The sequence below is a fragment of the Lissotriton vulgaris genome, chromosome 5 (genome assembly GCF_964263255.1).
Source record: "Lissotriton vulgaris chromosome 5, aLisVul1.2, whole genome shotgun sequence".
Lineage (NCBI taxonomy): Eukaryota > Metazoa > Chordata > Amphibia > Caudata > Salamandridae > Lissotriton > Lissotriton vulgaris.
In genome coordinates this window covers 730294137-730321440 of record NC_141693.1, presented here as the reverse complement: position 1 = coordinate 730321440, position 27304 = coordinate 730294137, and the positions used below count along the sequence as shown (strand labels likewise).

The 27304-nt window shown below is 42.6% G+C and overlaps 1 protein-coding gene across 1 annotated transcript in view; it reads left to right on the top strand.

Moving 5' to 3' along the window:
- Positions 1 to 27304, top strand: part of LOC147711448 (uncharacterized) — a 1238421-nt gene that overhangs the window by 1004267 nt on the left and 206850 nt on the right. Inside the window, exon 4 of the mRNA XM_086919490.1 lies at positions 25020 to 25155. Within this exon, the coding sequence (XP_086775616.1) occupies positions 25020 to 25155 (136 nt within the window). The remainder of the gene's footprint in view (positions 1 to 25019; positions 25156 to 27304) is intronic.

The window sequence follows — 27304 nt, the reverse complement described above, 5'->3', positions numbered from 1 at the left end:
TCCAAATTTCACATAAAACCTCTAAAGCAAGCTACACGAATTTCCCACACCCCTACTTAATAACTGCTGGTAAATGGACATTGAAAAACCAGCCAATAGGAGAACAGTCTCTGATATGTTGAGTACGCCAAAACTATAACAGTAGATGTTGCGTTGCGGCCAGAGATGCCGACTTTGTAACTGGGGAACTGTTATACCTGCTGCTCAGCCAGTGTGACTGTTGTGGTGGAATGTTGGTGTGTGTGGTGGATGTGGAATGTTGGTGGGCGACAATCAAGTCACTACAGGAGCCAAGTATAAGTCTTTGTGTCGACTCAGTATCCTGTGATTCTCGGCAAATCACTTAATCTTCCTGTGCCTAAAAAACGTGAATAGATACCTGCCAACTTGCAAATTAAATGTCACTGTGTGAGGAGAGGTTGGGACATTGAATAGGGCAGAGCCTCATGCCGAGAGCTCCCTAAGAGGCACTCTGCCTACCCCGCGCCTCTTCCATAAAAATTAAAACAAATGGTCATTGAGGCTGTTACTGAAGTCCTGGGGTGTTTTCACACCTCTTAGTGGACATCAGCTGCTTACAGCGTCCAAAAACGAGCTGGAAATCAACTGTTTGCAGTGGTTTTCAGCATGTTTTCCTGCCACCAAGTGATCTTGGCTCCTCACTAGGTGACCATGTGAAGGAGCTATACAAAACTGCAAAAAACTAAAATAGAAAAGAAAAAACATCCCAACCAAATTTAGCATAGTTACTTGCAAATCAATGGATGAGTGAGCATATGAATCCAAGACCTGTTGGGGAGACATGAACGTCAATTCACCAACCTGCCAGGGGTGGCGAAACTGACACCCAACACTCTGACAGCTGATAACCCTTGTTTAATCCTTATCTCCACTACAGCCTCCCAATTATTGCTGAGAGGCTTGAGGAATGAGTGAAAACTTTGGAAGGAAAGCAAGACTGTTAGGGCCTTGTGCAGTTTCTGTCCCTGCTGCTGCTGCCGCCTTCATGACCTCTGAGACCAGAGGTGGCAAGGTCAGTGACAGTGGTACCCAAGGGCAAGTCATGGATACCAGCCGCCACCCTCTATATGACATCTGCGGTTGAGCATGGGACACTCTCCTGCCGCTTCACACCTGATTAATTATGAATGACAGTGATAGTATAACGTCACATTGAGATGCCTGGTTCTTTGTTTAAAAAATTGACATTTTCATTAATTTTCTGTACGTTTCTATTAGATTAGAGAGCAAAATATTGCCGATTAAATGTGACAAGTGACAAGTCAATGTGCTGGAGCACTGCTGTTCTTTAAAGAGAGCCACCCTGACACATTGAGCAAAGCAACTCAACCACGTTGCCTGTGAATAGAAATCTCCATAAAAGCCTACTGACAAGGCTAAATTACATTCTGTGCTAATGAATGTAAAATATGATCCAGGCATTTACTTAAGGGATTCCCAGACTTCCCGGCAGTGCTGGTTTTCTGAAAGCCTTACTCAATTTGACAGTCCTGTTTCCAAACTTGTGAGCTTATTGCATTGCAGGATGTGTGAAAGGACCCATTCAAGCCTCGGTGGATGCAAGCAAGGTTTGTGTTCTATTTCATCTGTTCAGAGCTGCAGTGGCCTAAAGATCAGGCATTTTGTTTACCTTTGAGAAATGGGGCTGGAAAAAACTGCCAGTTGAACTCTGTGAAGGAAGTAACTTTTTATAGGAGCTTCCCACAGGATGTTGCTTGTGAGATGAGGGGTTCTTCCACGGCATGGCTGACCACCGTCGGTGAGGTCAGTTAGGGGTCGCCAAGCTTAAAAGCTGCCAACCAGGCTGCTTTTGCACACCTGGCAGGGTCCTTGTGAATCCTGGTCTGAAGATTTATCAGGGTAACAAAAGAAAAAGTTAATTAACAAATCTCTAAAAGCCCTGTTCTTTTCTTAAGTTACATTCCTTTCTTTTTCCTCATCCTCTACCAGTAGTGGGATTTGTGGGTTTAACCAGGGTTCACAGGGTAACTAACACCTGTGCCTTCAGTATGCATCGGTGGGAAAATATAGTGCTCATTGTTAAACTGGATAGAAATGGATCCGAGTAGTTAGTGGCTAAATGTAAACATTGAAGAGAACAGGGGATATTAACCCCTTCGCTGTGGGGGTTATTCCCCCTCTGTGCTGGGGGGGAGGGGGGCGCGCACAGCGCCCCCATGCTCATGACGAGCTCAGCTCGTCATGAGCTACGGCGCTCCAGTGCTCATGACGAGCTGAGCTTGTCACAGGTGCATTGGCTTCCGTGGAACGCTCAGCACAGCAGGGTAATTCTCCCCGCACCTGAGCGTTTCACGGGCCATGACGAGCTGAGCTCGTCATGAGCACTGGAGCGCCGTGGCTTATGACGACCTCGGCTCGTCATGAGCACTGAAGGTGTTAACGATCCCCATTGGGACATGCTGTGAGAAACGATATGTTCATCAGTAGTACACAGATCCAATGAAACTAAACACCAATGCAACCAGTCCGACTATATGCACACATGTAGAACATCCCCATCTCAGCTCAATGCGAAAACCCTAGAAGAATCAAATGATTGCTCCATTCATTTCAGCTGAAAAATGTATAAGAATAAGGCCATTCCATGTATGTTAGAAGTTAATGGGGCACTTGTATTCTAGCGGTGTGAACACTGCCCTGAACAGACTTTGTCCTCCGGTTGTCCTGAACCAAGAATCATGTGGACTCCAATCCATGCCTGCGGTGCAACCCAGCTGAAGGTAATCTGAACAGACACGCTGCACCATGAAATATTTTAGTGCTGATCTTTCAATTTTTTCTAGATCCTTAGATATTATGTTGAGAAGTAAAATCATCCTTAAACTGGACAATTCTTCCAGGTCCTCTGACAGTTTTGTAGCAAAGGAGATTATGTTGCTTTCTTGATTTAATCTGGGACTTCACTACTTGTAGCTGAATCTTTATTCATGGTGCAAGGCCTCTCCTGTGATAGAAAACATGGGCCTAATGGAAAGTACCATACAGGGCCTTGATGAGGAACATGTTGCATCGGCCAGGTGACTGCACAATGGATCCTAGTAAATGGAATGCAATTTGTCGACCCAAGTATTTACACTGAGCCTCCTGAAAGCAACTGGTTTGAAAGTCCTAGTGAGCAGTATGTATCTTAGAAAATGATGGTTTGGAGCAAGCAACTTTCTGGACTGAAGGATTTTTGCACATGACCTTAAATTATACTATTAAGGAAATCCAGAATGTAAGGCCTGAAATTGAGTATGACAGACTGTTAAGTCAAGAAGCACTTTCAGGATTTCTAGAATTGAAAGATGGGATGTGAATGAGGATTCAGTGTGCCTGTCAAGGCCAGATTTCATCTCTGAAATAACTGTGACCATGCATTACAATTATTTATTTGGGAACGGCGGACTTTTTTTTGGCCAATATAAGGTTCTTAGTTTTCACAGGATGACGTCCATGTTTGCTTCCTGGACCGAGATGGTCCTTAAGGAATTGTAGAGAAATTAATCATGTAATGAAAAACACACACTTTAGTGCTCTGAAACCTTTCAATTCCTATTTTCTACATCTGAGAACGTTTTCAAAGATAGCAAGTACCTTCTGACGTACCTCTACTTCTTGAGCACTGCAGAGCATAAGATGCTTGTGCGGAGCAGATGCATTTATAAATCCTCGACTACATCATGTGCCAGTGTAAACGCTTAATGGCTTCCTCTGCTCCCATACTTACGCTGACCTAGTTGATGCATGTGCTTGGAGGGAAGAACTGTATAGAGGTATGCACAGGTAAAACACGGTTCTCTCTTGGCCTGTCCCGCTCCTTGATTAATGATGCCCTCCAGAATGATCTTCTAAAATCCTTTTTTTTTTTAACCTTGCTGGGGGAAAGATAAATCTTATATCCAATAAAAGATCAACCATGAATATAGGTCATCCTTTTTTATGGACGTGTTTGTTATGAAACTAAATGCAGCAGTTTATATATGCAACGTGTAAAAATATAAGACTGTATGCCTTGGCCGGTTCCATACTATGAGCGTTCTCATTGGCAGATATAGGTTAATCATTTTTAATAAAGGATTGTGAATATTTGCAGCTTCAAAGCACTGTAAATTATAGCATTTTACCCTGTGGGGATCCCAGCATCAGGTGCTGAACCAACTGAACCATCTTCCATAGATGGATATGCCAAATACACTACTATACGTGGTTCTAACTAGTAATCTGCTTTTTTGAAGATTATCATGTTTTCACTGTTCTATCTAAATACCGTTGATCAGTTTCGAATTTGATTTGCTGACCTCCGTGTGATTGATGGTATACATGTTTAATCTTGCAGTGTGTCAGCACGTGTGTATGTGTGTGTGTGTTTCTTGAGTAGGGCTTCTAGAAATATTTGTTTCAGCAGCCACGGTGTTTCCAAGTATTTATTGATTTACTCGTTGAAGGATCCACCATCTGCTGCATAATGCACAGGCAGTGTTGCAGCCCCTCTGCACTGGTTAACGTATCACCTGTCAGTTGCTGTGTTGAGGTATTAAAATGAAGCTAATGATGTGAAAATTTGTGCCCGACAGCATTAATGTGTTAAAATGACAAACTGGAGAAATAATACTGCAACAGAATGTGCCCCATGGTGACACACAGATTGCCTTTTCTTCCTGCATAATTGACTGAACTGACAATAATTTGTCACTCCCTTGCCACATAATTCTAGGTGCTGGGATCTTGAGCCACTTAATGTCTAGAGGAACAGAGTTAATGTGTCAGCATGCTGTTGGCATCGTGGAAAAACCAATCCATCTGATATCAAAGTAAGGCTGGCCTTCCCATTCACCGAAATAGCTAACAGGAACCGATTGGAAGCATAGAACCACACTCATGAACATAAGATTGATTTTAGGGGCAGTATCGTAGAGAAGGGTTTCGAAAAACCAATGTTTTTTTTTGTCACTAAAATGTAACCTATGTCCGCGGTATAGCTCTTGAGGGCAGCCATGGACAATATTAGAGACAGTAGGCATACTGACTGTCTTAGGTGGCCAATACCAGTAAGGGAGTAGACCACCTTTGCAGCCTACCTTCCACAAGATACAGTCACTATTTAATGTTCTTCCTAAGTCAACTTCAGTGTTTCTATTTTGACTTTACTTCTTTACCCAGCTCACACACAAGAGGCGTTAATAGCCACCTAAATCTGTTAATGTCTCCCTCTGGATGGGACACGTGTTTTGTAACGCATATAGGTATCTAGGTAATCAACCAATTTATGTTACGTACTATACCTGATGAGGGGAGGGAGACCCAAAATTGAATCTATGAGGTCAGTCCCTTTTTGACCTAGCCTATACCAAGAAACTATAGAATGTCTGCTGTGTGGGCCACCTAAATTCCTAAGTAACTGTTGTTTTTGTTTTCCCTCTAATCTCCAAGCCTGGAAGGGATTGTGCTGCCTGACCCACTAACATGAATAAAAACATAATTGATTACCCCATTCAGGTTGCAGACTTGGCAATGCCCAAAAATGTCTAGCTTGTTCAAGAGCAGAGGGGCTTCCACCCGAGGGTGGCTAAAATACACCAGCATCTCATCAGCGTACATCAGTATAGTGTGATTATTTGTACTCAATCTTCTGCTCCAGCCTTGTAACTTCTCTCTATGAGTTCATGCATTAGCCACTTGATTGCAAATAGTAGAGGGAAGAGAGGACACCCCTGCTTGGTGCTCGCTGTATAGTACCTTTTTCACAGACAAAGCCTCCGGTTCTCGCTCTTGCTGTGGGTTCCGTGTACAGTAGTTTAGGAAGTAATGCCTGAATCACATGCCCTCCAATACCATCAACATCTACCCCAATCCAAAGTGTCAAACGCCTTTAAGAGGTCTAATGCTATGAGAGTACACCTCTCCATTTTGTTCTGCGGTATGAAGTATAATTGTTGGCCTGAGTAACATCCATAAGGTATTGGATGGAACCAGGCCAGCAAAATAGTTTTCTTGGCCTAGCTGGGCAGTTCAAAATACACATCTTATTAGGATAGGCCTAGGGAAATATTGCAGAAACCAAAGTATATGAAGGAGGATATTTTATTTGTGCTTAGGACCCTTTTAAACATAGAAAAAGTCACATTAATCATATTTTCTAATTTGAGCCGATCTAAAATTAGCATTCTGCATACTTTGCGCCCAAAGTGTAATCACAGTGAAGCACTATAGACTTTCACGTTTATCAAATCGAAAAGGGGTATTTTTGGATGCTCTACAAGTTAGAAGTAGGGCTCGAAATTCACTTAATTTGCTTTTCAAGTAATTACTCCAAGATTTATGACAGCTACGTGAAATTCCACATAATTATGCAAAATGTTACTCCATCATTTAGCTCTATATTTTAGCATGAGAAACACAAATGCTGCAAACCACAGTCACTTGCTTTCCCGATTGTTTGCACTGTTTCTGTACTCCTGTGCTATATTTTAGCGCAAATAGTGGTGTAATTATGCAAGATGGCATTATTTTATAATTTCACGCAACACGCATAACATTTAGGGGGTCATTACGATGGCGGTGAAACCGCCATTGTAAAGCACTTCTCTGCCTGCAAGATTACAATGGCGGACGGTGTGCTGGTGAATGCAAAGTCCGTCCGCCAAGGGTCTGCCACAGACAATCGTTATGATTGCCTGGCGGACTCACCCCGCATCAACAATATGGTGGCGGGCCTAGCAGACTCTGTCCGCCATATTTTGATGCTGCCTCCCCACCAGCTGCATTCACAACCTGGCGGGGATTGCCTTAGGGGGCCCGTAGAAGGCCCCCTTGTATTGCGAGAGGTGGTTATGCACTGGGGGTACCTATGGTACCCCCCTACATTTCCCTGGACCTGGTGGCAGGCACCGTGTGGTCCATACCACGTAGTGCAGGAAAATGCAAACGCTGTATTTCTGACATTGCGGTGGGTGCTGTATTGTATTGTATTAACATTTATATAGCGCGTTGCTGCCCAATGGGCGTCCAAGCGCTGAAGCATAAGACAGAACTAAAAAAAAGGAAGGGTTTAGAGTTCGGTGGACCTCGCACACAGGTAGGTTTTCAATTGTTTGCAGAAGGAGAGTAGGTTTGAGTTAGTCCGGAGGTGTAAGGGGAGTGAGTTCCACATCTTAGAGGCGTTTAAGGAGAACATCCTACCCCCGGACCTAGCTCTCCTTACTCTGGGTACTACGGCCAGGAAGGCCTCCGCAGATCTGAGGTTTCTCTTAGGGTGGTATTGCGTGACTAGTTTGTCAATGATGGCTGGGCCCGACTTCCAGAAAGCCCGGTGGGCAATACATAGTGCCTTGAATGCCACTCTCTGTCTCACTGGAAGCCAGTGTAAGCTATTCAATGCGGGTTTAGCCGACTGAGTCCGCGGGATCTGTAACAGGGTGCGGGCTGCACAGTTCTGCACCACCTGTAGCTTTCGCAGGGTCATCTCTGGAGCTCCAACATACAGGGCGTTGTTCGAGTCTAGCCGGGACAGAATCAGGCCCTGTATTGCCACTTGTTTGGCTTCCATTGGTAGGAGGGGGAGAACTTTTCTTAGTGTTCTTAGTAGGCCGAAACATGTGGCGGATAGTTTGGTGGCCTGAGTGGAAAAGGAGAGGTTTTTGTCAAGCCAGATTCCTAGACTTTTTACGCTGTCCTTGGGAGTTGGCAGGGTACCCAGGCACGGAGGCCAAAGGGGGGTGAGAGACACTGGGGATACTGAGCCCAGGAGCATGAGCTCAGTTTTGTCTCCGTTAAGTTTTAAGGTGGAGCGTGTCATCCACTCCTTAACATCCTCCAGGCATTTCATCAGGCCTGCTGAAGTGTGTCTGGTACCCTCTTGAGCCAATGAGACCACTAGCTGGGTATCGTCGGCATACGATACAATTTTTATACCGTATGGTTCGACAATCCCGGCCAGTGGTCTCATATATACGTTGAACAGCGCAGGGCTCAGTGAGGAGCCCTGCGGTACTCCGCAGTTCAGGGATTTACTGGCTGATACTGTGTCCCCGTCAAAGATCTGGAAAAATCTGTTGTTAAGGAATGAGTCAAACCACCTTAGAGCATCGCCTGTGACGCCGATGTTGCATAGACGGTTCAGCAAGGTGGCATAGCTGACCGTGTCAAAGGCCGCTCTTAGATCAAGAAGGATCACTGCCACTGATCCTCCCTGATCCAGAATCTTTCGTGACTCTTCGGTGATCGCAAGCAGGGCAGTTTCCGTGCCGTGCTTGGGCCTAAATCCTGTCTGGGTTGGGTCCAGGAGCAAGTTATTTTCCAGGAATTGTACTAGCTGGGTGTTTATGTACTTCTCCAGCACCTTACTTACCCAGGGAAGAAGTGAGATTGGGCGGTAGCTGGAGTGGTCTTCTGGGTTGAGAGAGGGTTTTTTTAGCAGTGCCCGAACCATGGCTCTCTTCCACCCAGTGGGTACTGTACAGGAGGAGATGGAGGCGTTGAGTAGGTCCAGCACCACGGGGAGTGTGGCTTGGCTTGCCTGGAGTAGTATCTCCGGAGGGGCAGGGTCGCGGGGGGAGCCAGATTTAACTTGCCGTGCCAGTTTGTGAAGGGTGTCCAGGTCTAGTGGAGGGAAGCGTTCCAGAGTAGGCTGGTCTGGGGGGGGGAGTGCTCAGAGGAGTATGATTAGGTGTTCCTGAGTTGTTGGCTGCTATCGGGAAAGAGGAGTATATTTGAGAGACTTTGTTATAAAAAAAAGTCTGCTAGCTCGTTGCATTGTTCCGGCGTTTTTGACAAGGGGGGGGGCAGTTTTCACTTTGATGCAATTTTTTACTAAGTGAAAAATCTCCTTCGGTTTTGAGTTGGCTGCCATAATTTTATCTGCGAAGTAAGAGGCCTGTGCCGTCCTGATCCCATTTCTGTAGGTTTTGATTGCTTCTTTATATTGGAGTTTTTTCTCAGGGTGGAAATCAAGTCGCCAGGCTCTCTCTTTTTTCCTGCAGAGGCGTTTTTGGTCTCTCAAGGTATCTGAGAACCAGGGTGCAGTTTTGTGTGTCCTCTTTGGTATAGATTTCCGTAGAGGGAGGATAGTGACTAGTGAGTCCCTGACCCAACTCTCGTAGTTTTTATTTGCTTGGTTGGGGTCTATGCAGGATGGTGGGCAGGAGCGCTCTAGGTTGGTTACCCAAGGCTCTATAGGGAGTTTTTTCCAGTTACACTTGGTTACGGGTTGGGGGGTGGGTGAGGGGGACTTGTCGGTGAGCCCGGTGAATGGGACTAGGAAGTGGTCCGACCAAGGAAGACGGGTGGGTTGCCCCACTATTAGCTCAGTGCAGTTGCTAAATATTGGGTCTAGAAGATTACCCTTTTCATGGGTGGGGGCTGTGACCAGCTGGATCAACTGTAGGGCTGCAAGATCGTCTGTTAATTCTCTGGCGGTGAGATCTGTGGGGGAGTTAAAATGGAAATTAAGATCTCCTAGAACCGTGTAGTTGGGTGCTTCAGCCAGCAGCTCCGGATGCAATGTCAGAGATACTCGATTTGACTGCCATGGTGGCGGTCGCATTGTAATCTTGTGTGCGGGACTGCCACAATCCAGGTGGACGGTCTCAGTATCCACATCGATGGCGGATGGACTTAAGTCCGTCCGCCATCGTAATGACCCTCTAAGTTCCCGAAATTATGTGAATTATACCAACTTTATTTCAATTTCACCCAGGTGCACTTATAAGGCCTGCACAGGTCTAACCAATTTATCCATTTTCAGTGACCACCTCTGCACAGAAACCAGTGAGCTAAAGAGTAGTCTTCCTTGCTCAGCTCGCCCATGTGTGATCGTATATTAATAGCACAGTGTTGCACCACAGCTGCACATCAGCGGGCCCTATTTCAAAAGATGGGCACTGGTGGTCATCACACAAAATCCTTTCGCCAGAAGCTTACAGTAGGTGTGACTCAGTTGGGGAGACTCATTCACAGCAGGGCTCCATCTACCATAGGTACAGAATCAAACAGTCTAGGAGTATAAGTGGATAAGAGCACACTTCTTTATATGCATGAAATTCACACTAAGGTGGATGGGCGTGAACACGGACATTAAACCATTGTCCCCAAAGGTGTTAAAAACTCATCTTTTATGACTTTGCTATAAAAGGCAACTAAGTTAAAGTACTACTGTGCCTCATCAAGGGAAGTGCTATGTAAATGTCCATATCAAACTGTACCACAGCATACCCTACTATTTAGGGTACTCCGGTATTAGCACTTTATTGTCCTCTGTGGGTTTATTAGCTTTATAATATTCAGAATTCTGTAACCCCTGTATATTCACCTGTCTCTAATTTCTTTATAATCAGCAACCTGTGACAAACCCAGTCATCAATTATTAAGGAATGGCATCTGACCTGTACTTTTATAAGTTAATACAATTGTTCACACATCACAATGGATCCAGCACCTGAGGTGAAAGGCAGGTCAGGTCTCAAATCATAATTGAAGCAGCTGCTTGGGAATGAAAACGTAGCATTGCTTTTCTTTCTTCTGCTCCATTTTACTAGCTTAGGAGGTCAAGCAGAGAGCAAGTTTAATTTTTGGCAATCCTTGGATAGTAAGGGAAAAGCTAGAATCTTTCTGCTTGTTTTTACACATTCTAAACTACTGCAGCATTTTTTTTTTAACTGACTTCTATTGAACTGTTTCTAATATCTGTTTGTAACAAATATCTAGCAGTCTTTTGATGTGTTTAAATTTGCACTAGAGATTTTATTTTTATTCTTCATGCTTCCAAACATGATTGCTCTTTCATATGTAAGATCTGTGCACCAAGGTTTTAAGTAGTTTGTTTGAAAGGTGACGATGTAACCATGTATTATATGGGATAAAGTACCCCATGGCATACACTATAATGATATTGCAAATCACCTCAAAGAATCTTACCTTTGGCCTCGTTCCTCTATATGGTTATGGAACTCCTCTGTGACTTGCAAAATCCTTATAATGTACAACAGGGGGTACTTTATTTCCTACATATTGAATTTATTTGAATTAGGATACTCATGCCTAGGCAGCATTTGCAGTAGGCAAAGTAACAGCACATGAGGTAAAGGATGCACAGCTTCCCTTTGTGCGCAAAGAAAAGCACTGCATTGCTATCCCGACTGGGGCATATCATCTATACATTACCACCCAGAAAGTTCTTGTAAACCTGCTGTGCATAAAAATCGTATTACAGACGCCTGATTTGAAACCAACAGGATTGCGTTATGCATAATAGATGCACCCCTGGAGGGAATGCCAGGGTGTAAATCACAGAGGGGCTGTGTTGACCTCATAATCACGGTGGCACAGTTTACAAGGTTTGTGAATAGCTACAGAGTTGCAGAGGAGAAGCCAGCTTTGTGCTAGCTGTAGAGCTGGTTTGCTCATTCATTAGTGTGTGCGTTTTCGTTCTTAATTACTTTTCTTTCATATTTTAAAGCTTGATGCATTGCCCTCGCATCTGATTTTCATATTTGCACTAAGTGATGTCAGTGAAAGGGCAGCGCTTCATTAACATGAGCAAGGGGGTCCATTAACTCTATTGTCTGTTGTAATTTACAAGGGAAATATTACCTGCCTTATTGCTATGTGGCTACGTAGGCTAGTCTGTGCTATACATGTCCTTACAGATTGATATGTAATAATTTTCAGAATACTTTATCTAATTGTTAAGTTAGAAACTAAAATAATTGGTGAGCAAGGGAGAAAATATAGGTGGCTTGGAGAAGATGTCATTGAGAGAAAAATTGTTTTATATAAAAGGATATTGATTTTTTTAACAGTTTTACATTGTATTGCGGCTAACTGGCGTGCTTTTGATAGAGCTCGGCTTCACGTACATGAGCTAAATAAAGGCAGTGCTTGATTTGATAACTATAAAAATAAAAATTCACAAAAATTCGCAAAATAAGTGGAGGGACTCAACATTTTTGGAAGGTGCCTGCTATCAGTTCTGTCAAATGTCTGGGTTGCTGAATGACTGTCTAGTGTTGATTCCACCTTATGCTTCTTTCTCACATCTGCCCTTCTTGTCCCTTTAGCTAACTCTTGATGCTTTTGTGCATCCCTGCATTCTCCCATTGTCACAGTTTTCCCGATACTTTGTATCTCCCAAACAACACTGCAGTTGGCAGTGTTGTTTGGGAGATACAAAGTATCATTGTTGTACAAAAGCTAGGACCGGCTGGTCCAGCATTAAAATATATATGTCATTTAATTACTTATATTCTATCCTCCCAACCCGTAGTTTCTCTCATTCAGTGTTTGCAATTTTTTGTTGTTTGTGATAAAAATGTTTGTATTATTTTTTCAATAATTGTTTTATTTAACTTCTGATGTGAGAATACTTTCTAATGTGTGACATAATGGTTTCTAAATGTGTAAATAGTCTTTGCCTTTAATGTTTGTTAAAGTTTGTTTAGCCTTGTAAATATTTGCAATCAATGTCTTTTTCTGTCAGCAATTCTTTGAAAATATAAAAAATACAAAATGATTGACACAAAATAATGGTGTCTAGGGAAGCGACAATAAATTGGTTTCTTACCCTGTATCAAAAAAACGTACTGAGTCACTGTGGTTTGGGTACTTTGTGTTGTTCACTATTGATATTAGGTCTAGCCCTCACCACATAAAGGACCTAACCCCTTTTGTTCCCAACTGGACCGGAACCAAGCATCCTGGGACCGGTTTCTGGCTAATCAGCCGTCATCAGCCAGGCTAGCTTAAATCCAGTGGCAAAGTGAGCAAGGGACCCACGTCTGGGCATACCCTGCCAACTTAGGGCGATGATGGACGGAGTGTTGAACATTGCAAGCACTCACCCAAGTCAACTGATCTGGGTTTAATCCATCATCGTTCTTTAGCTCACTCCTCCACTCCAGTTCAGACATGGCCATATGCAAATCAGTCTGACCCTGTGCCTCATGGTAACAGTCCAGCCGAACTGCCAAGCCATGTTTTCCTTGGACCGGAAACAAGCATCCTGGGACTGGTTTCTGGCTAATCAGCCGTCATCAGCCAGGCTAGCTTGAATCCAGTGGCAAAGTGAGCAAGGGACCCACATCTGGGCACAGTGTCAGACTGATTTGCATATGGCCATGTCTGAACTGGGGTGGAGGAGTGAGCTAAAGAATGATGATGGATTAAACCCAGATCAGTTGACTGGGGGTGAATGCTTGCAATGTTCAACACTCCTTCCATCATCTCCTTTGGTTTGGCTTTGTTCATGGAAATGAAGTAGCCACTTTGATTTACATCATGGATTAAAAAATTGCCTGTACATTTTGGATTTTCTATAGAAGCTTGCAGTCATAATTAATGACAAGTAACCCGTTTATCAAGTAATTTAAATCTATCTGAGGGTTGGGGTAATTTTTTTTAGATACCCAACGTTTGGTCTCATGCTTTCAGAATACCTCAGTAATGTTTTTAGCCCATAAGAGATTGGCATTCATTTTGCAGCCTTAGTGTAAAGCGATTTTAAAAGTGTACATGCACCTTTGAGTGGTAGGTAATAATAATCATGGTGTCGTATACATTTTTGAAGAGATGACTGGACACCGTCTTTAATTGAATTAATACATATTTAGTTTAAGCACACTCTAAACTCACAGATCTTAATTCATATATTATTTATCGTTTTTTTTTAAATTACTTTTGAGCACTGTATGAGCACCAGAATCTGTGGAGGGGTTTGTAGGAGTGCGATTATTAAATTGTGGAAAATAATCTGATATTCTTTAAAGCACACCCAGAGCCGGCCTTAAATTGGATTTACCAGGACAGCGACATGGGTGGAAAATAAATTGGCTTTTGTTTTGGGGGCTGTGTGCTACTTGCGGTGTGATGGCAGGAGGTGTGCCCAAGATGAGAGGAGAGCTGAGGGTTGATGGGGGTGCTAACAATTACGTTGGGGTACTTTATGGGCTAATTACAAAGTCTATAATGGGACCCAATTGAGACCAAGTGGGATGGATAAACTGCAGCTTGCATGACATTAAATCAGGTAGCTGCTTGCCCCCCTCAGAATATTGGTGCCCCGGGCCTGCGCCCAGCTCGCCCATGCCCAAGGCTGGCACCGATCGTACCCCATATGCAAGCATCTCAGATCCAGGCAAGTTGTAACCATTCTATTTAAAGGTTTTTTTCCTGCAGTGCATGTGGTTTGGTTTGCCATCAGTCTTGGATCCACTGCTTTGAATGAATGAATGAATGAAAAATATTTGTAGAGCGCACGATGGCCAAACGGCTTCCTGGCGCTGGGAGCTCTGAAGAACCGAACAGACAGGGCCAGGAGGTTTAGCAGGGGTAGGCCAGGGCAAACAGAAAAGTTTTCAGCGCTTTACGGAAATGAGAAAAAATAGGGATCGAACGCATAGAAAGAGGAAGGGAGTTCCAGAACCGGGGAGCAAGAACAGAGAAACGGGTTCCACCAGTGCGAGATTTGTGAAAGCGGGGAACAGTGAGGAGGGCAGAAGATGATGAACGGAGAGTGCGGGCAGGGGTGTGACGGGAAATCAGAGAATTAATGAAAGCCGGTGCAGAGTGATCAAGGGCCCGGTAAACAAGGCACCCTAGTTTAAACAGAGATCTCTGCAAAATGGGCAACCAGTGAAGGGATTTGAGGACGGGAGTGATATGATGGGTTTTGGGCAAATGAAAGATGAGACGGGCGGCCTGATTCTGGATAGCTTGTAAGCGGCGGGTTTCATAGGCAGGGATGCCAGCGAACAAGCTATTGCCATAATCAAGGCGGGAAGTGATAAGGGCGGAAATAATGATTTTAAGGGAGTCAAGAGAAAAGAAACGAGAAATTTTCCGGATCATTCGGAGGGAAAGAAAACAGGAGGACACCACGGCACTGACCTGGCCATGCATGGACAGGTCCTGTCTGACCTTGATGCCCAAAGTTTTAACAGAGGGAACGGGGGTGGGAGGGGGGCCAAGGATGGGAGGCCAGAAAGCAGGGGACCAGGGACTGGATGAGCCGCCAATCAGAACAAGCTCAGTCTTATCTGGGTTGAGCTTGAGGTGATTGGCGCTCATCCACCCAGAGATAAAGACCATGGTGGAGTGAAAAAAGGATAGAGAGTGAGAAGAAGAGGAAAGATCAAAGACGAGCTGGAGGTCGTCAGCGTAGTTATACACAGAGACCCCCAGCTCAAGAAGGGAAGAGATAAGAGGGTGAATATAGAGGTTAAAGAGAAGGGGAGAGAGAGAGGAACCTTGGGGGACCCCACAGGGCACCGGGAGGGGAGAAGCAGAGAAGCCGGGAAGGTGAACGGCTTGAGAACGCCCTGTCAGGAAAGAGGTGATCCAGGAGAAGGCAGAACCTCGTATGCCCGCTGCTAGGCATGGGCGGAAAATCCGTTCCGCTCGCGGATTTTGCGGATTTTCGGGAAATCCGCAATCCGCGAGATTTGCGAATTTCCTGAAAAATCCGCAAATCCGCGAGCAGCGGATTTTGCTCGCACTGCTCGCACTGTTCGTGTGAGTTCGCGCCCCGCGAATAAGTGCGAAATTGCAGAAATACGATTTTAGCAAAACTGAAAGTAACTACTTACCAGGTTCAAAAGTTCAGGCTCATCATTAGTAGCCATTTCCTGTAGTGCTTCCTGAGGGGCCCCTCCAGAGTTCAGTTGCCAGTTGCAACTATTATGTGACCCTGCTCTGAACCTCAGAATAGTTACACATATGCCACAAAGGTCCTGAATTACAGCTAAGGGAGACAAGCAGGAGCCAGGCTGGAAGTTAAAATCCATTAATCAGCCCCTAATTCATTATTGTCAGTTGGGGCAGGGCAGGTGTTGTAACTAATTTTGCAACAATGAAAGCACTTAGCAAGTGCAAAAGATCACTAATCAGGGCGCACTAAGGAAGCAGGTGCCAGCTAAAAAAATATTCTGTGACACATTAATCAGCCCCAAATTAATTCAGGTCACTTGAGGCAGGGAAGGTGTGCTTTGCTTTGCCAAAAATAATGTACACTGGACAACCAGAGGGTGTGGTGATGAAACAGAGGGTGGCATGGGTGGGCCAGAGGGTGGCATGAGTAGTCAGAGAGTGGCAGTGGTGACAGAGAGTGGCAGTGATGAAGAAGAGTGTCCCAAACAGGTTGGACACGTAGAAACAACAAGTTCGCAAAACTTGCGACCCGACAGGTAAGTTCGCAAATTGCGAAATTGTAAAAACCCTCGCGAACTGGCAGAAACACGGGCGAACACAAAAAAAAAAAAAAATCCGCAAATTCGCGGGAATTCGCGGATTTTGCGGATTGCGAGTTTGCAAATCCGCAAATTCGCGGATTGCCAATCCGCAAAATCCGCTCATGCTTAGCGCTGACACGGTCCAGAAGAATGTTATGGTCGACCGTGTCAAACACAGCGGACAAGTCGAGGAGGATCAAAGCTTGAGGGGAGTTGACGTCGGCCTTGGCCTTAAGCTCGTCGAGGACGGCCAACACCACGGTTTCGGTCGAATGACCCGAACGGAACGGAGCTTTCCGCAACTTGAGTTCCTGGACAGATAGGGACCTGCCTCAGTGCTTCAACTGTTTGATTAAATTGTTTAATACAATGCAGAAAACGTTTTTGCTTTCCATTCTGATACATCTTGCCCTGGGAAAAAAATGCTCAACCCGTTAGAATGAAAGACATCTCTGAGAACCAGCTAGAGCTGCCTTTAGGCGGACTCTTATTGCTTCTTGTATGAATATTAGAAATTAGGAGCTTCCCCCAGGGAAATGGAGAATAACGGACAAGAATCTATGGTTCTGCAGTGGCCTCTGCATGTTTTGCCATTTTCTCCTGCTTCACCAATGCACAATTCACCTGATTTCAGAGGTGAAATGTGCAGGTTGAAATATCTGGCAAAGGATGTTCCAGCTTTATTGCTAATCCCGATTTGGCGGGAACCTTCTATTACGGGCACAAATTGGTGCTGTAACTAAACATGTAATGGATCCAAAAAAGCTTGTAAATGTCACCAGAAGCTGATATGACCTTACCCGGCCATTGGGCAAGCAAATAATGTCCTTTTTATATTGCCAGGTTTTATTTGGGTTAGTCTAGAGCCCACAACGTTCTTTTTGCAATAAGGGAAACGCTTATAACGAGCAATACATTCTGTGCATTTGTAAACAAAGCAATATATGTTAATCAGCAGGTGGGGACTTGATTAATTTTGCCTTTAAAAAAGCATGATTTATTTAGAGTGTGAGACTTAAAAACTGCTTTTGGCAATGGTCAGGTAACAATTTACAGCTGATTTCTCACATTTTTTAGTTTCGTTTAAATTCATGAGTAGAATGGGAGTGAACTCGAGGGAATTTTGTCCAAACCGATCATTTGCTTGGATTATTCAAAGAGATTTTCAAAATGAGGGAATATATAGTGTTATAAGTAGTGTACAGAGGAACTCGTTTCTAACCGGTAGATGCGTCAACGTTTTCATTTGCGATTCCTTATTTGCGAAAAATAAGGAATCGCAAATAAGGAATCGCAAATGGCAATGCATCATTTATTTCGCAATTTTATTGAGATTCGGTAAAAATCGCAATTTTTACCGAATCGCAATAAAATTGCGAGTTTCAAATTGCGATTTCGCAATTCCCATTGATTCCTATGGGCCAAAAGGCCCATAGGAATCAATGGGAATTGCGAATTCGCAATTTGAAACTCGCAAAATGTTAATGCATTCCATGGGTGCAGGGGGGGGGTCCAAAGGAACCCCCCCTGCACCCCTGAAATGTATTTTAAAGTGCATGTTACACACACACATGTCCTAAGGACATGTGTGTCTGTAACATGACAGTGTTTTAAAATGCATCTTTGGGCATTTTGACACATTTTTGCAAATTACCACGAGGTTCAACCTCGTGGTAATTTGCACCCCCTATTTGCGAAATCGCAATTTTAAAAATAATCATGCATTGCTTTTAAGGAATCGCAAATTTGCGATTCCTTAAAAGCAATCGCATTTTTGGAATTCGCTAAAAATAGCGATTTTCCAAAAATGCTTGATGCATCCCAGACACCTATTTAGGAAGTGCAAACGGCCGAATTTTGCGATTCGCACCGTTTGCACTTCCTAAATAGGTTGATGCATCTAGGCATAAGCTTCCTATTCCCATCAATAACCTGCGTAACTAATCTAGTTACCTTTTCAGAGTGTTGAAACACAATTCATTGTTGTACATATTTTTTGTGAATTATAAGGTTTTAAAAAAAATGTTGTTTGCTGAATAAAGATAGCCAAACACGCACCATAGATATGTATTTTGGTAGCATTGTATTGTTCCTTTCAGTACTAAAAATACTTGCACACATAGTTAACAGGTACGCCTTGTTATTGATGCACTTGCGCGACTTATTCAGACAACCTCTGCAGAATCTCATCTTTATAAATAGCTCAATCAATTTGATTGGTCAGCTCTTATCATTGGCTGGTGCTCTGTTTCCCTTTTATGCCCATTAAAATGTTTATGTTTAGAATTGCACGCACATCATTCAGGTAGCTACCCTCTGCTGTTTAACCTGACAAAATTTACCACTTTGTTGAATACATTTACTACATGCCTTATTTGAAGAAGCAGAAGTTTACAATGACAGGCACATCAAACAAAAAATACAATCTTATTTTTTTTTTATCTATCCCTTCCAGGTTGTGATTGTTGTAATAGGCATGATATGCTTAAAAGTGGCACTGGGCATAAAGAATTGCCACCTATGTAAAAAAAAAGTGGACTATAACATTCATTTGTAACATGTAACAGAAATGATGACTGTGCCCTTTCTTTTGTTTTTTTAAATAAAAATACATTAAAAAAAAAGAAAAGTGGTACTGGGGCCACTTACAGGCTTTCCATTTCATAAAAATGTAAGATCTAGATCAGACCAACATCTCGACTTAGTAAGAAAAGTTTGGTCTAAACAAAAGCCTGAAGAAAAGTTTTGAATGGAAACCTTAACGAGAAGGTTGAGCCTTGTAATTGCGCATTTTCTGGCCTTCTATCAGATTTGGTGATCTACATACCCTTTTGCTGTAACCATCAATATATTCCTCACAGCGCTGCCAGTGTATGTGGGAGATAAGCACCAATGACATACCTTCTACAGTTTTTTATCCAACAAGGAGAGGATGAATGATTGGGCCAATTTAGATTGGGTTCAAATTGCCTTCCTTTGTATGAAGATATACAAAATAAGACCTGCTGTTTTCCACGTCGAACAGCCCTGATACGCTGCCATCTTAATGAGACGGGATATTTCGATTTGCGCTTTGCGAAAGGCCTCACCTGATCTAGTTTGACCATCTTTCACTCTTTTGCAAATAAAAACCCGGGAGCAATTACATTACCCAATGCACAGAAGAGAAGGGATTTGCAATCTTTTCCAGGAAAATTCAACGTGAAGAACTCGTTCAAGTATGTGGATAAGATCTATATTCTGTGCTTTCCCTAACAAGAAGAACATTTTGAGTTAATGTGTATATGAGAAGGCATTGGAGAGACAGGCTCTAAATATATCTTTTTTTAAAACCCTACTCTGTGTGAATGGGTTGCAAATTGGTAAATAAAATAAACAAACAATAACGTAACACGATATCTCCGTTAATGAGATCAACATGGTAAATTAAAATCCATACACAGTAAACATATTCTTCACTTGAATATTGAAAGAGAGTACCCCAGAAACATCTCAGGATGCACTATTTGAAGGAATCCACTGTGCAGTTTTTATTTTCTATTCATCGACGGAAACAGCCAACTAACCTTCATTACCTTGGTATACCGTCCTTAAGGACTTATCTAAGACCTTCTTAGCAGACTCTTACATTTAGGGAAACGTATCGATGTATTATTGTAGCAACTCAATGAATGCAGCTAAACAGGGAGAAAGGGCTCAAGCCCACACAGTAATATGTAAAACTAATGTACCAAAAATAATCAGAACATTTTATAACAGTGTAAGGTTGTGGGTCTTGAACTGCTCAGTGCAGTAAGTGACACCATTCTATAAGTAGTGAAGAGGCACAGGGAAGTCAGCCCTGGTGCCACAACATGTGGCAAGTACATTTTTGTGGGGCTGAGTCCAACACAAAATAGTTTTAATTCTACAAGGTCTGTATAACTATCCTAAATCTCAGTCCTAAATCTCAGTATTGAAGACTAATTTATGCTAATGTCCTTCAGAATAATTGATTGTTATCCATTTACGGAAGCACTACTGTGTAAAGAATTAGTTTAATAACAGTGCTTAATTTGAGCAGGTTGTTTCCGGGGCTCAGCACCGGCACTTAATCATCAACACAGGCACTTTTCATGAGCAACAGTTAAGGACACATTCATATTCATTTATGGTAGGCACGCGGAGATTAAGTGATTTGCCCAGAATCACAGGATGGTGAGCCAACGCAGAGACTCGAACCTGGTTCCCCAACTCTGAAGTCAGCAGTACTGCAATTATGCCACATCCTCTCCGCACTTTGTTTTAGACAGCACTAATAGGAGAAATTGGCTGGTGCAAGCTGCCTCTTGATGAGAGCCCTAATGCTTATTTTTTGACAAATTAACCACTCTTTAATAATGTACAGGTACCTTCTCAATGTTGTCTAATCAGGGCCGGACTGGCCGTAGCGGGCACCGGTCAATCCCCCGGTACGCCGCAGGGGTTGGGGTCCGTTTTGGGCCCCTGTGGGCCGTTTTTGCTACAGGGCCGTTTTTTTCAAAATCGTCCCTGTAACAAAATTGGCAGAAAACCGGCCCTGGCAAAGAGCTCGACGGCAACCTTCTTCCTCCGCAGGGAGGCCGAGCACTTTGCCAGGGCCGGTTTTGGTTCCCAGTCCAGCCAGTTTACTGTAGCTGACCTATAGTAAATAGCAATAGTGACCCAAAGATGCGAACTTCAAAAAGCTAAATTATAGTAGCTAGTGGATTAGAGCAATGTAGTATTTGGCGTTATAAAAGAAGCTAACAAATTAGAAGACCTAGGGAACAGGCGCAGTCCATGCAGGTGCAGGGATGAGGCGGGGAAGGGGAGTTGACAGAGGACGAGATAAACTTAAATAAAACAAAAATAAAACCACTTACCGCTCATCGCAAAACCGACTCTTCAATGAGGTGGTGAGTGCAAGGTAAGTGTTTTTTTTAAATTTAAGTTTACCTTGTCATCTATCGACTTCTCCCCCCCACTGTGCCTCCCCCGTCCCACCGCTCTTACCTGCACGAGCCGTGCCTGGTTGGGAATGGTGTCAGTCGGGACAGTAAACTCTTTTAAACCCTTCCAGTTGACTTGCGGTCATGGAGACATGTGACTCATATTTGGATACCTCAAATTTTCTTGCGATTAAAGAATGCACACAATGCCATCTCTACACAATACTATCACTACACAATACCATCACTGCACAATTCCATCACTACTCCCTGCCCTTTGCTTCCCATACACTGTCTGTACATTGAAGCCCTGGTTTTGTATTACTTGCTTACATAATATGCTCAACTTCTGCAGCTTTGTTCAGCTTCCTACATCAAATTTTGTTGACCGGGACTTGGTGCGATTAGTTTTTAGGTGTGACTTCAGCTAATGTATGTTGTTGTATTTCTTTCTATCCTGACACTCCAAAGCCAAATTACTGCGACTAATGAACCACTGTAAATTTGTGAACCTATTCCTTCCTGTCTGCCCTGGAGGTTTTGGTGATGTTATTTATTGTCACAAAAATATAATCCCCGCCACTGCACTTGCTGCAAAGTTATGTGCATGGGTGAGCATATGGCCGCATTAATAGGATGTCTGCATTTGTAGCAATGTTCTGGGATGACTCTAGTTGCCAGACCATCTGAAACTTTGCATCTAGAACTGGGGAGCCAGCACACAAGGGCATTATCACTGAACTCCAGCAGGGATCCAATATCACTACAGCACAGGTGCAATAGTGGCATTAGTTTACAAAGAGATAGTAGATGCTTTGCAACTCGCTTTTCAATTTGAAGTTAGAGGTAAGTAAATGTAGAAAAAAAGAATTCATGGGAAACCCTCCACTACTCATGGTACTTTTGCTTTGTCTGTGATGGCCAAGCATTCGATTATCAGACAATCTCCTTTGATGTTGTATGTATTCCTTAATTTGGACCCTGCATTCGACAAGGTCATCTGAGGATGTTATGCTGCATTCCTCGTGCCTTATTGAACCAGGCATTATCACTGGGCTGTGGAGTGTCCGGATATCCACATGAAAGTGTGGGTATGTTATGTTGGTTTTGAATCCATTCAACAATTCTTACCTCACTGAACCATTCTTCCTATGCTGGGATGTGTACACGTCTTTGAGATATACGAGTCTTGCGACATAACCCTATGATACCGCTCTCCAACTGGTCTTCCATGCTCCCTTGTTGTTTGATCAGTTTATTGTTGTGAAAATGACCATGTGAGAAATTAAAGCAAGACTTTTAGTATATCTCAACAGGTCTTGGGTTCGTAAAAAGCACAACCTTGAAATGATCTCTGAGTATGTATATTCAGGAATCTCTGTTGACCAAGGGATAACTTGGGAGTCACTAATAGCTGCTGAAACACAGTAATTCCAATGGCTGCTGGACTAGTCAAAGCAGTAAATAACTTTGAGGTTTCATGTGATGGGTCTTTGAAGATTGGGTCTCCTTCTATGCAGACGATGTGCTCCTCTATATCCAGAAGTCAGAGTGGTCAGGGCCGAGACTTATGCAAACTGTAAATCTATAGAGATGCATCCGGGCTCAAAGTTAAATAAGTCCACATATGTGCTGATCACCGTTTAACTGGATGGCATGCTAAGTTGCATACTAATGGCGACTGCTTCAAATACTTGTGCATATTTATTTCGACTGACCCCTATGCTAGGACTTGAAGATAGGACACTTAATAGGCATGGGGCCGGCAGACATGCAGGCATGTGAACTTCGTCCACTCTCCATTGGGGTAAAGGCCCATTATTTAAGGGTCTCACTTCCCCAACTACTATATATACTTCAAGTTTACTCATATTAGAATCTACCACACTTCTTTAAGAACTGGAAGGCTCTCATCAAAACTTCCTGTCCAGTGGTTTTTTGATGATGACATACAGTAAATGTGACCAGTCACCACATGAAAGTGGTCAGCTGAAGGTGTTGTTCACAGTAGCGGCCCATGCAGGTAAGAGTGGTGGGGTGAGGTAAGGGGGATTCGACCTATGACAAAGGAAACTTAATTATTTATTTAATTTTCCCTCATCGTCAACTGTTGAGACTCCCCCACCCTACTGCCCCACTACTCTTATTTGCTCGGGCTGCTCCTGGTTGTTCATTAAATGTGCACAGTCACTACATGACAATATCCTGGGAGTAGTGAACATTCACTTTTATTACTAGGCAGTTCAACTGATCCCCATAAATGACTGGTTATTTGGTGACGGGAGGATCCTCGCCATTAACTAGAAAATAATAACCTCTTCGAAGGGTTCAGAATACTCAACCTGCTCTACAGTTCGCATGCTCCACACTCACTTCTGTCAGTCAGTAGAATCCGACTGGAGTACAGGTGCAGACCCCGAAGTGGATGGGGTGGGGCAATACACGAGCACACAAAACCTCTTTAAGGCCCAGAACATGGCTTGAACACATGACAAGATTGGATCAATTCTGGTCCTTAGATCTGATCGAGATTTTGAAACTCGGAGAGGTGTATAAGGAAAGTCATATGAGTGGCAGAGGATTTTGCATTAAGTTAGTGCCAAGTCTAATGTTAGTTGCAATTACGAGATGTACTTGACGTGCACAAAGCAGACTTCACATTCTTTCCTGAAATTAACCCACTGGAGCCCAAATTAACCATGGAGTCACTGGCCAGAGAGGGTCCTCTGGAATCTATAGGTCAATGGTATACCGGTTGTAGGCCCTTCTCGTCCTTCCCTTTCTCTCTCTTGAAACCACCCCATGCCTGTTGGATTTAACATACAGAGGCTGGAGAAGGTGTGAGAGGTACCAGGAGCAGCCCTGGCATTTTAAAGCCAGCCTGGAAAGCCTACCAGGGAATAAAGACCTGTCTGGCTTTGACCGAGCTCCAAAGGCCAGCAGATGGCTCAGGTCGATGAGCACTTGTACTGTCTCCTCAGCCTTAGTACACAGGAACAGGGAGTGCCTCAAGAAGCCCGAAAGGATCTAGGGACCATGGTGGAACCGGTTCCAGGAAATAGGAATAGGCATGTACAAGGGGCAAGAGAGTGACAGCAGAATGCTTAAGGTTTGCATACTTCATAAAATTGCTGCTGAACAATGGATCACTATTTGCAATTCGTTTTGTTCTTTTTCGACCTCAAAACTAATTAAAAAAGTTATAAAAAATGTTAACAGTAAGGTTGGGAGTTTGTCTACTGTTCCACTGATCAAGAGCTGCATGACCAAAATGATCCTCATATTTTCTGTTCTTTTGCTTTTTCTCTGTTGATCTCCTTTGTGGTACTTACTTATTATATCATGTCTATTTTCACCCATTAGACCATTGCTCATTGTTTTTCATATTGGCAATAAAATTAGTTTTTGTTTTTATTTTGTGTGTTATATGAAATGAACCATTATTGAGCACACTCTTTTATGTTTTTGCTGATAGTTCTAAAATCTAATAATTAGTAGGAAAAAAAGGCACATCATCTTTCCTCTTTGCCTTCCTCTTTCTCTAATAAACAGCAAATCTAGGGCACCATTGATGCACAAGGCATTGCTAAGAAGATATTCTAAGTCTATCACTGACACATTTAATTCATTAGGTACAAAAAACACAAGTACATTTGTGCGCGCCATAAACCATTGCCTGTGAGTGGCCATAAACTCTGAAAAATGATGATCTGCCAATTGGAGACAGGCTTATTGCGCTTTATGTTGCAACTTTTACTGGTACTCCATATCTTTCTTCATAAATGTTTTTATTGTCTTCTCTCTGGTGATTTAACTGTCTTGCTTTCAGGCCACAGAATGGTTCTATGATCCTGTACAATAGGAAGAAGGTTAAATATAGGAAAGATGGATATTGCTGGAAAAAGCGGAAAGATGGAAAGACAACAAGAGAAGATCATATGAAGCTGAAGGTGCAAGGAGTAGAGGTAGGACAAGATTTTGTTTGCTTTTTAGAGATACCATAAAATTTTAAGTTTAACGTTAAGCGCATTTGACGATAAATTTGTAATGCAGAATATGATTTCTGTATACTGTTGCTATTATCACTTCAATAGCATTATAAATATGTCTATATTAATTGTTTATTAGAAAGCAGCAGCTCTGCCCCTTCATTCCTTAAATAGTACACTGACCCTCACATACCCTAAATACTAGTACTATGTTTGCCTTTATGCTCATGACTTATGCTCATGCCTTATGATCATGCATGTCTTTGAATGCCTTCTTTTTCTCTCAATTTAAATTATAATCAAGCTTTAAGATACTTGAAAAATCTGTCAAACTACCCCTCAAATGTTTCTTCCTATGATTTGATTATATTTATGACTTGCAATACATTTTTAAAAATCCCAAACACATAAATGTATGAAAACTTTTAGTTTCATGTGTGTACATTTAAGCGTAAACTGGAGTAATTTACCAGGTTGGAAATCCACCTGATTGTGTATTTATAAGGCTCAATGCACCTTAACATATTGTTTTCTCCTACTATCGACACAAGACAATATTGTTTCTTGTTTGGAAACCTTTTCTCCTGTTGCCACAGCCAATCAGTCATCGTGAGGACTTTAACACATTAATTTCGCACTGTTAAATATTTTTTTATTTGAATAGCAAAAATGGGAATTGTTAGGGAATGTTCACAAAGTTAGGACTCTGTAGGTGTTAGCAATCATTCCCATTGACTACTGCCTGCTGCTCCCCCTTCAGCACACATTTTCTACCTCTAGCTGCAGATTTATGATGTGAAGTCTACAGAAGTGGCAGATTTACTTCTATCCTAATTATAATTTACATGCATAATATTCCATTACTGCGCAATGATGAACCAGCATTAACTTTAGGAGTGCAAACCATTTTCCCTTTTTACACCCTTTTGTGACCGCATTTGAAGAAGCTTACTTGGCTCATATCATGAGCTCTTGTGGCAGATTCAGTATTTCCAAATTGCCCACTAAAACCAATCCTAGGAGGACTTCCTATAAATATGACTGTTGCCTATGTTCACATGGAATTATCATCACACCTCCTGCTTGTGGTTGGTAGTCAGCATTGTCTGTATGGTATTAGATTGGAAAGACAGTGTTCCACTTCTCTTTGTAATTCCATTATTTGGGCCTGTTTCCCAAATCTGGCACTGTCTGAAGCATGCTTTAGAAAAAAACTAAAAAATAACTGCAATTGTCCTACAGGAAATAGTAAAACAGAAATTATTTAATTTTGCCTTGCCTGTCCTCACCATCACTGGTTCATGTTGCAGGTTGTGCACCATTGTAACACCTGTAACCTTGTGGGCGCATAACGTAATATATTCAATTATGGAACACTATACAGTCAAATAACAAGGTATTGAAAGTTTTTCACTAGGTTGATGATCAAATGGAAAGCACTTCCCACTGCTCAGGTACCATAGGTCTCCTTAAATGCTAAATGACTGCAAACAATCCCGAATTGAGCAGCAAGTAATGTCATGTAAGCCCAAATAACTTTTTATCATACAAAGATAAATAACATTAACATTTGAAACCATTATGTATAACATTTTGAGATCAGAATCCACAAACTAGTGGGGGAAAAGAATGTTGGAACATATCCCAAACAGTGCCAAGGTTTATTTGTACCCCACTTGGCAGAAGAACCATGATAGAGAATACATTCTCTGCCATTTGAAATCACTGAAGAAGAGAAATACTTCAAAGATCAAAAGATGGTTGAACCTGCTTTATTGTATAGTGCATCTTAGAATGTATGTGATCCTAATCTCTGACACTTCTGATAACTCAAGCTATAAACCCTATGCAAGGGGCATGGATAGGTTTCGAGAAACCAAAGGCATACAAAGTCATAGATAGATAGACTCTGATATTAGATTGTTGTTTCGTATACCATGGCATGAGCTAACATTTTTTTATATAATTTAGTGTAAACAGAATGTGGCTTGTGTATACTTAGAAAAAACATTCCAAACATGATTGTGATGCAATTACACGTCCTGTGAAATTTTGCTCAGATGCACTCTTTAGGAAGAACTATATAGGGGAAACAAGGCCGTAGGAAGAGCGGTACTCCTTTTCA